General features: G+C 50.6%; 2 protein-coding genes across 2 annotated transcripts; one reads left to right on the top strand and one right to left on the bottom strand.

Moving 5' to 3' along the window:
• Window positions 1-29: 29 nt before the first annotated feature.
• AKR7A2 (aldo-keto reductase family 7 member A2) lies at window positions 30-4,691 on the top strand. Its single transcript, XM_067311113.1, has 7 exons — window positions 30-237; window positions 599-786; window positions 1,337-1,441; window positions 2,414-2,510; window positions 2,941-3,040; window positions 3,465-3,594; window positions 4,193-4,691. Exons 1-7 carry the CDS (start codon window positions 33-35, stop codon window positions 4,352-4,354), a joined length of 987 nt encoding a protein of 328 aa, XP_067167214.1. The 5' UTR covers window positions 30-32; the 3' UTR covers window positions 4,355-4,691.
• Window positions 4,692-5,933: 1,242 nt separating this feature from the next.
• On the bottom strand, window positions 5,934-9,225 carry MRTO4 (MRT4 homolog, ribosome maturation factor). Its single transcript, XM_067311143.1, has 8 exons — window positions 9,153-9,225; window positions 9,008-9,066; window positions 8,830-8,933; window positions 8,661-8,742; window positions 8,232-8,299; window positions 7,486-7,637; window positions 6,933-7,009; window positions 5,934-6,253 (listed from the first exon to the last, which is right to left on the bottom strand). Exons 1-8 carry the CDS (start codon window positions 9,178-9,180, stop codon window positions 6,107-6,109), a joined length of 717 nt encoding a protein of 238 aa, XP_067167244.1. The 5' UTR covers window positions 9,181-9,225; the 3' UTR covers window positions 5,934-6,106.
• Window positions 9,226-9,319: the final 94 nt, after the last annotated feature.

The raw sequence follows: 9,319 nt of genomic DNA on the forward strand, positions 1-9,319 counted from the left end.
CGCGCATGCGCGGCGGCATGAGACGGGCGGCTATGGCAGCTATGGCGGCGGGCGCGCGGCCCGGCACGGTGCTGGGCACCATGGAGATGGGGCGGCGCGCGGGGCCCGAGGATAGCGCGGCGCTGCTGCGGGCCTTCCTGGCCCGCGGCCTCCGCCTCCTCGATACCGCCCACATGTACGCGGGCGGCAGCTCCGAGCGCATCCTGGGGACGCTGCTGGCCGCCGGTGGCCCGCCGGGTACGGGGCAGGGGGGCGGCCCCGGGGCCCCGGGGAGGGGTAGGGTCGCCCCTGATCCCTGAGGGAAGGGGGCCTAACGGTCGCCGCGTAACGGTCACCGCTGGTCCCTGAGGGAAGGGGGTGTAACGCTCAACCCTGATCCCTGAGGGAAGGGAGTGTAACGGTCGCAGCGTAACGGTCGCCCCCGATCCCTGAGGGAAGGGAGTGTAACGGTCACCCCCGGTCCCTGAGGGAAGGGGCTCCCGTGTGAGGGCCGACCCGGGGAAAGTCCGACCCCGGCCCCTGAGAAGCAGGGCCTCCCCCTTGCAGCGTGCGCCTTCCTCCCTGTTTATGTGCCGCCTTTCTTCCTCTCTCCTGTCAGTGGAAATCGCCACCAAGGCCAATCCGTGGGAGGGGAACACGCTGAAGCCTGAGAGCGTCCGGTCGCAGCTGGAGACGTCTCTGGAGCGGCTGGGGAGGAAGAGCGTGGAGCTCTTCTACCTCCACGCCCCTGACCACGGGACTCCAGTGGAGGAGACGCTGCGTGGCTGCAATGAGCTGCACAAAGAAGTAAAAGGGGGAAGGCCAAGCCCGGACCACCTCTCAATTCCTTCCTACCCCCTTTTTAAATCAGGGCTGCTTGTTGTGCCCTTCAGCCTGGGGGTTGCACAAAAAACCACAAAGGAACAAAAAGCAAAAGGGAACACAGCGGACTGGGGAAGGGCAAAACAACTGATACTCTTTTGCTTGTTCACGTGATGCACTTTGCTCTCAAGAGCTCTTGGCAAGCGTTAGAACGTTCGAACTTTGCTTTCTGCTGTATAAACTCACTAGGTTAAAGTTAGTGCTGGTAATGAGCGAAGAAGAGTTCATTCTCTTCGTCAATGTCATTTAAATCAAACAAACGCCATTTAAATTAGAAGGTGTGAATTAACAAAATAGGGGAAATATTTTTGTGAGATCTTATAATTCATCTTCATCTGGAAGAGGTAAACAGGGATGAACGGAGAGCTCTGGGGACTAAAATTTGGTGGCTCTTTTTCACTGTATGCATTAGCACCGTGTATGTACAAACGTACTCCTTAAAACTGGAATTAAATACCCTTTCATTCCTTTACAGGGAAAGTTCAAAGAGCTCGGTCTATCAAACTATGCGGCGTGGGAGGTAGCAGAAATCTGCACCATCTGTAAACACAACAAGTGGGTGATCCCAACTGTGTACCAGGTGAGGGACGTGGGCTTGCCACGGGCCAGCGCATCTTTTGTGGAGGCTGAGACGAGTCAACCCAAAAGAATCTGAGGCTTCAGATCAAAACAGCTGATGGCAGGTTGCCTGTGTTGTTGCAGTGACATCTGGTCGGTCACCATGAGGTGGGGTGTGGGAGCCCCTAATCCTGGAACAGGCCGCAAGGTGCCAGATGTAAACACAGAACAGGAAGCTGCTGCAGTTAGTCTGGGAAGTCCCTTCAGGACACGCATGATTAGAAAGTGGGGTGAGGTCATTTCTCAGATAAAGCTGAGTATGTGTTTGTTGTCTGTGTCAGTAACTCCCTTGATATGGAACTTAAAGTTTTTGCGTTATTGAGCAATCATTTAGAGAATTTGTTGCTAAGCAGATAATAACCTTCTGTGACCTGAAGCCTCTCTGTTCTGATCCCTTCTGGATAAGATATAATATTGTTAGGCAAGGGTGGGGAAAAGGCTGTTCCGGCTCCTTTGGTGCACCATTGATAAAGCTGTGATTCATAGATTGGGGCACTCGCACGCTGTTTAGTGGGAGTCAGTCTACAGGTATTCAAGCTTTGAAATTCTGACATTTGGCTGCTACAGATCCATTGTTTTTTCAGGAACTGGTGAAAAGGTTAAACAGACCTGCATTTTCCCAGACTGTGTATTTGGCCATGAGGACAGGTCCCAAAACACCACGTTTTATTTCTGAGCAGAAATTAAGATGAGAGGAAAAGCAGAACAAGGCGCAGAAATGCATTACTCTCAGCATTAACTGCGTTGTTGCTGATGCGTGCAGCCCAGACTTGGTGTCACTGCTATATCATACCTAGGTACCATCCGATAAGCGGACGTAAGTCATGACTTACTAGCCAGGATTTGTGCCAGGAGGCCTGAAGCTATTCTGTGCAAATCACCACTGTTGTGAGCTAGTGTTTGAAGTTCTTTGTCCCCTTCATATTTGTGGCAGGGCATGTACAATGCAACCACTCGCCAGGTGGAGACCGAGCTGTTTCCTTGCCTGAGATACTACGGATTGCGGTTCTACGCCTACAATCCGCTGGCTGGTACGGGGAGGATGGGTGAGGGTGAGGAGCTGTGCGTGGGGTCACGGAGGCTGGGAGGGCCATGGCCACGGTACGCCAAAAAGAGCCAAGAAATTGTTCTGCAGCCCTCAGCTTTTGTTAAGGCGTTGTACGTGTCGGAGCTGTCGGGCTGCTGCCTTACTCCGGCTGTGGATTGATTTTGTGACTCAGAATTGGAGATGGCAGTTGTCACTGATGGATTACAAGGGTGATCGATCAGGGTTCATTTTTACATCTGCAAATTGGAACAGCCACATTCGGTCCATTCCTTCCTTGGCCTCCAGGCCAGTGCTGCTGGACAGACCCTGCCTGTAGAGCTGTGGGTGGTCATGGAGGCTTGGAGACTAAAATTCATGAAACGCAGGCTATAGAAGAGCCAGCCCATCGCTAACGTGTTGCTGACCCTTTGCAGGAGGACTGCTGACAGGCAAGTACAAGTATGAGGACAAAGATACAAACCAGCCTGCTGGAAGGTTTTTTGGGAATGACTGGGCTAAGGTCTACAGGGACAGGTATGTTTTCAGCTAATAGAAGAGCAGGGAGATGGGGCAGGAATGGCTGCCTCCAAAACCTAATAATCGGTTAGGAAGCAGCAGAACTGACCAAAGCTTGTCCGGTGATTATGTCCGCAGGCTTGCATCCTCTCCGGGCTGCTGCAGGGCAGCCTTTATGCTGCCCCTCTTTGGGACCTGGGTAACAGGGTGCTGAGCATCTTCCTTCTTTCGAATGCGGTTGGGGCCACGGCTTGTGTTTAAGCTTTGTGGAGAGGCTTTTAGGCTCAACTTCCTCCCAACTTACTGTGAAGTCCTCAGAGGCTAGGAAGAGCTGTATGAAACCTTCTGAAAGCCTTTCGTACTCGCTTGGAATATAGATGTATGATTCATTAGAGGAAACCAGAGGTCTCGGAGGCAATAACATTCCTTTCCCTTGTTGCAGATACTGGAAAAAGCACCATTTTGAAGCAATTGCCCTAGTAGAAAGAGCTCTAAAGGATGCTTACGGTTCCAATCCACCAAGCCTGACTTCTGCTGCTTTGCGCTGGATATACAATCACTCCAAACTTCAGGTAAGAGCTCTGATACTGCTGTAGACAGCAGTCTGCACAGCAGCACCAGAACTGGGAAACGACTGTGTACAAACAGTTATCTTTTCATCTACGTGTCCCTCGGGCTTGTGGTGCTCCAAAACGAGCACTGCTGTATGGGCTGTGCTTGCCAGGCTGTTGGGATGCAGACAACTGTAGGAGTGAGGCAGCTTTACCTTTCTGCATCCTATCTTGCGTTCATGGGACTGGAAGGTGGAAGATTTTAAGTGCCAGTTGCTATGGTCTTGGCTTCCCACCCAGGCAATTTCCCTGTGAGAAGATAACTTGGCTTTTCACTGGGCTAGGAAATTAAATGTTATATTCCCCATCTCCCCCAAATGTCCCTCCGGCCACCCAGAGTAGTAATGGGCAGCTTTTGAGGAATTGCCATGTTGTGGAGATGGTGACTTGCAAGGTTCTGGCCTTGTAAGCAGAGCTTCATTGCGTCAGTTGTCTAAACATCCCATAGTTACTGCTTTACTGTGTTGCTCGAAAGAAACGTTTAAAGATTGGCCTGCGCTGGCTCAGGAGGTGAATTAGGTTTCTTTCGGGATGGGCAATTCCTCTTACCGCTTTACAGGGTTCCCTCGGAGATACGGTGATTATTGGCATGTCCAACTTGGAGCAGCTAGAGCAGAACCTTGACTACAGTGAGGAGGGTCCTCTGCTCCCGGCTGTAGTGGAAGCGTTTGATAAAGCCTGGAACCTCACTGCTCATGACTGCCCCAACTACTTCCGCTAGGAATTAGGGCAGGGAAAAGAAGGCTGGTGCCAAGGGGCTACATAATCAGATTTGCTAGAAACCACACCAATAGGTTGTGATTTTCCTATGTGACTGAAACTTGTAGGATCAGCCTTTCTTGTACCTACACTAACACTGTTGGCACTTGTGCAGGCCGTGCCTTATTCTTTCTCCCCTCATGCACCTTCACTTCTGCACAGCGTGTATTATGATTTAAAGATGCCGTTGATATGGGAAAAAGATTAACTGGGTGAAGGCCACTGTGCTGCTTTCGGTTATTATGGTATCTTAAATTTTAAATAATTATGTATATGAATAAATATTTCTCTAACCCAGACCTGATCTCTGATTTGTAGCATAGCTTATGGTTTATGTTGCCACAGCTCGATCCAGCTCTAGTGGCAGCTAGGAGTCCTGCGACTGGGGAGCTGGTGCAGGCACAACAGAGAGCTGCCTTCATTGTGGAAGGGACTTTGGCCAAACCCTTGGACCTTTGTTTCCTGTATCCCAGCTGTGGGCCTAAGCATACCTGAAAAGACTAGAGCCAACCTTGAAACAATGAGCCGATAGGAAATCTGTGGCCAGGACACGAGTCGGTGATGTATTTTAAGTTGAACATCATATGAAAGAGCCTTAATTTGTTTGGCCAGTAGGAGGGGGTGTATTAGAGGTAACAACCTTCCTCTTCGCTACATCAGCTTAGCTGTTCAGCACTGTCTACCTGACTTCCTTTCAATCTGTCAACATCAGAAGCTGGAACAGGAGACACAAATTCAGATTAAAAAACAGACACCAAGCTCAGTCCGGCTGAATAAGGAATTTCAAGATGTCAGCCTGGAGGCAGCACCTTGGGAGTCTGACTGTGACTTCTGCAAGACAGGCCATCAGCTACCTCCAGGAGCACGCTGCCTCCTTTCGCTGTTCCCCAGGCACTGGCACCTCTTATTTCCTAAATGATTTTTCCCTTTTTCCCCCCCCGCGTGGCTGGTCCGTGCACCATTCACCTCCCTAGTTCTATCAGGAAATACAGCTTCTGTTCTTTGATAGAGCCCCTGTGTGTGTTCCTTCAGCTCTGCTGTGGTTGGCCTCTCCTTATCAGCGCTCAGAGACATTGAAATAAATAGATTCTTCTGTAGCAGAAGATAAACATGACTCCTTAACATCTTACCTGGTGTCACGTGCGCTATGTGTAAGCTGCATCATGAACTACTAAAGCTTTGCTAAGTAGCGTGGATAGGGAAGCTTCTACCTGAAGCATCTGCTCGAGCCTTCAGCTCTGCACTCAAAAACAGACTTGGCCCAGGCTGTCTAGAACCAAAATTAATCCTAATGTAATAGAAGTTAAAGCATTACCGAGTTGGCTCCACTGTAAATGTGAAAGTTGACTGTTGAAACAGAAGTGGATCTCCCCGGAAACTGCCCCTTCTTCTGAGGGACTGCAGCTTCTGTTGCTGCCAAGTAGACTGTTCAGACTTTTACGCACAGAGATTTTTACGTACGCTCTGCCTAGCTTTCACATCTGATGCGGTCTCTGAGTACCACTGGATCTGATCAATAACAAGCAGCAATGACAACAATCCAAAGTTTTATACATAGGTTTATATAAAAAAACATAATTAGATCATCCTTTACGAAGAGCGTGTTTGAGTTGATCAGCCTTGTCTTCCTGCTGCAGGCAGGGAAGGAAAACACCTCTTCCTTTGTCTCTGAAATACAGTAGAACTGTCTAGTGTCCAAATGCAAGGACTGCCGCTAGTCCTCATTGCTGTCGTCTTCCTCCTCCTCCTCCTCTTCCGCTGCCTCTGCGTCTCCCTCAAGCTGCTGGAAGTCTCCCGTCTCGGAGTTCCACACAAATTTGATGGTCACTTTGAACTCTGCCATCTCATAGCCAAAGAGTTTCTAGGAAAGGAGACACACTCATCTGTCATTCCTGCTCGGCCGTCTCTGCGGCAAGCCTAGCTAAAATGCTTCCACTAAGTAACTCTTCCACATGGGGACTGCAGCAAAGCAAGAAGCAAAGTAACTGTTAGATTTAAAATGACAGAAAATCTGAATGCAGACGCTTGGGGCTAGGGTTCAGAGATGAATTCAGGTCTATTCCAATTTAATACTCTTCTAGTTTCACAGCTAGCGTCAAAAGCTTCCTGTATGGGCACTACCTAAGTTAGTTTCGGGAAACATTGTGCAGAACAGTCACTTTCTCTAATAGGCAAGAGTTAGTACAGGGTTGCTCATTTTGCTGATTGTTAATTTTTAAGAAATACTGAAGTAGTAACTGTTTAATGACCAGCTCGGCCTCCACTGCATTTTGGATTACCAGCTCTTCAGACTGGCTGTTAAACCTCAGTTGTTGGTACTACTGCCTTAGAGCCAAAGCAGAGTTTCGGCGTGCGCGTTAAGAACGCACAAGAACATTAGCTGCATCCTACTGATTCAGATCAAGAAGTGCTGTTCACATTTGTCTGAGACCTCAAACCCTCAGGGAAAATTAAACCCAACAGTTAACAACGGTTGTGTATCTGGAAAGATTCAGGGGAGCTACTAGCTCATGCAGATGCCGTGCTAAAGCATTACTCACCAGGACACGAGCTTGTTCAGGGGTCAGAACGTCCCCTTCTTTGCAGACTTCATAATCTGAAAGTAGCGTCACCACTCCTGCAGGAACAAAAGGGAGAGGAAAACCTGTGAGGGTTTCCCTGTGAGGAAAACAGCTCAGAGCTGTTGGATGGATCAGAACTTCCCACCAGTCCTGATTCACCATCCCACGTGAAGCCCGTGGCAGATGACAAGCCAGCTCCTAACTGAAAGACAACTTTCTGACCTGACAGCGTTTTGAACAGACAGGAGCGTAACCAGGGCAGATGTATGAGTTAGTAGCAAGCATCAGTTCTTGAAATAGGCTTCTAAATACTGAATAAGCCCACTCCAGCCAGTAGGGATGCAAAGCCAGGACTAAGACTTTCTCAAACACTGTCCTTCAATTCTACCTTACTATCTAACCTTCTCCTAAAAAAAAAAAAAAAAAGCTCATCTGCACAGACCTTACTAAGGTGGCAGTAACCTTTAGCAACTTGCAGCAAAAGTTTGTAAAGTAAAAATTAAGTGGCAGAAGGGGAATTAAGTTCACCTACCTTTCTTTAAAGCCGTTGGCAATCCCAGCTGCCGTAGCTGAGGCTCCATGGAGTGGGGAAACTGCTCCAAGGGCCCTGTGTCCAGGCTCACTGTGTACGTTGCCTTGTTCCCTGCACGGGCAAAGTCCACCTCTTTGAACTGGGAGAACCATCTAGGATAAGGGACAGGTGACAAGAGCATTAGCTGCAGAAGGAAGATCCTGTGGGCTGAGACCGAGATCATTCCCGGCTGATCTCTTCAACAGGGAGCAAATCAGGATAGCATTTAACTGTGAGCTTCGTGGTACTCTCCATTGTTGCAAATATCCGAGGAACTTTAGATGTAAAACGGGCTAATAAAAGACCATAACAGAATTCCATGGGGTAGGTGAGTACGCAAGAAAGTTACAGATTAAGAGTGAAATTCAAACAGAAGAAACGCAAGCAAAGAGCGCAATCAGCCCCATTTACAGGCAGGAGATGAACACACATAATCACCACAACTATCCTCATCTATTGATGAGTTGCGCTGTTACTGCGTTCCCTGTCCTCGTGCGCTCAGCTTTTGCGTTATCAGAGCCACGCGAAACGGATGACCCTTCCGTGCTCTTTGTAATCGCAGCGTAGCTTTTCCCCTGCTGCAGCCTTCAACATTACAGTGCCACAGCAAGACAAGGGGGAAAAACCCCATGAGAGCGTCACGGCTTTAAGAGCAGCAGTAAGTGCAGTGGTTCAGCATCACAGCTGTCAGTCACACGCGTACTTACTCATTCACCTCATCTTTGGTGCGATTAGTGAACAGGAGACCGACTTCACCTCTCAGGTGTTTGCTGACCTGGAAGAAATAAGCCATCCGTGGGATCCAGCAGCACACCTTAGGGGCAGCGCCCAGGCGCTTGTCGTTTTCTGGCGTTCGGCCCAGTGCAGCTACGAAAGTCCACAAACCCCAATAATACAGAAGTCTGTACAGTCAGTTCTACTCATAATCAAACCTGACTTTTGGGCTTTTAGGTGTTATTTGATACTGATGCACTAAGTTAAGAACAAAATCTACACAGAAAGGGGATCTGAAAAGCTTTGCCTTGACTTGAAGTTTATTCCACAATAAAAGCAACCGTTTTGACAAGCTGTTCACCACACAGCCGGCGTGGGTGAGACACCTCAGACACTGAAACGCTTCGGCCTTCCACACGTACCTTGTGTAAATTCTCCTTGTACTCGCTGGCCGGCTCACGTCCTAGCGCCACCATCATCACCTTGTTTTTCCCGAAGAAAATCCTGAGGCGGCAAAGGGAAAAGCGCCTCAGTGCCGGCGGCGAGACTGACCGGCGAGCGGGGCCGCACCACCGCCACCCGCCCGCTCACCTGCTGTGCTTCCACGCGTTTCTCACGTCCTTCAGCTTGTCGTTGCGCATGTTGGCCACGGAGAAGATGAAGAGACGCTTGTAGGTGTCCACGCATTGCCGCAGCTGCGAGGCGGGAGCCGTCAGGGGAGGCTTGGCCGGGGGGGGGGGGGGGGGGCAGGCCGCGGCCGCGTACTCACCTCGCTGATGAGAGCCTGCTTGGCTTCCAGCCCCTTCCTGGGCGTCCGCGTCAGGGACACTGCGGGGAGCGGAGCAGAGAGGGCGCGTTAAAGCCGGAGGAGGCACCGGCAGGACGCGGGGGGAGGAGAAGGGGGGGGCGCTCACCCTTGCGGTCCCGCTTGGATTTCGGCATGGCCGCCGCGCCGCGAGGCCCCCTTCCCTTCCCCCTCCCCTCAGCGCCGCGGGGGCTGCTGGGAACGCCCTGGGGCCGCCCGCCGCCGCGCCTGATCCGGCCGCTTTTCCGCGCAGGCGCCGACGCGGGCGGCCCCGGC

The sequence above is a fragment of the Apteryx mantelli genome, chromosome 26 (assembly GCF_036417845.1).
Source record: "Apteryx mantelli isolate bAptMan1 chromosome 26, bAptMan1.hap1, whole genome shotgun sequence".
NCBI classification, from domain to species: domain Eukaryota; kingdom Metazoa; phylum Chordata; class Aves; order Apterygiformes; family Apterygidae; genus Apteryx; species Apteryx mantelli.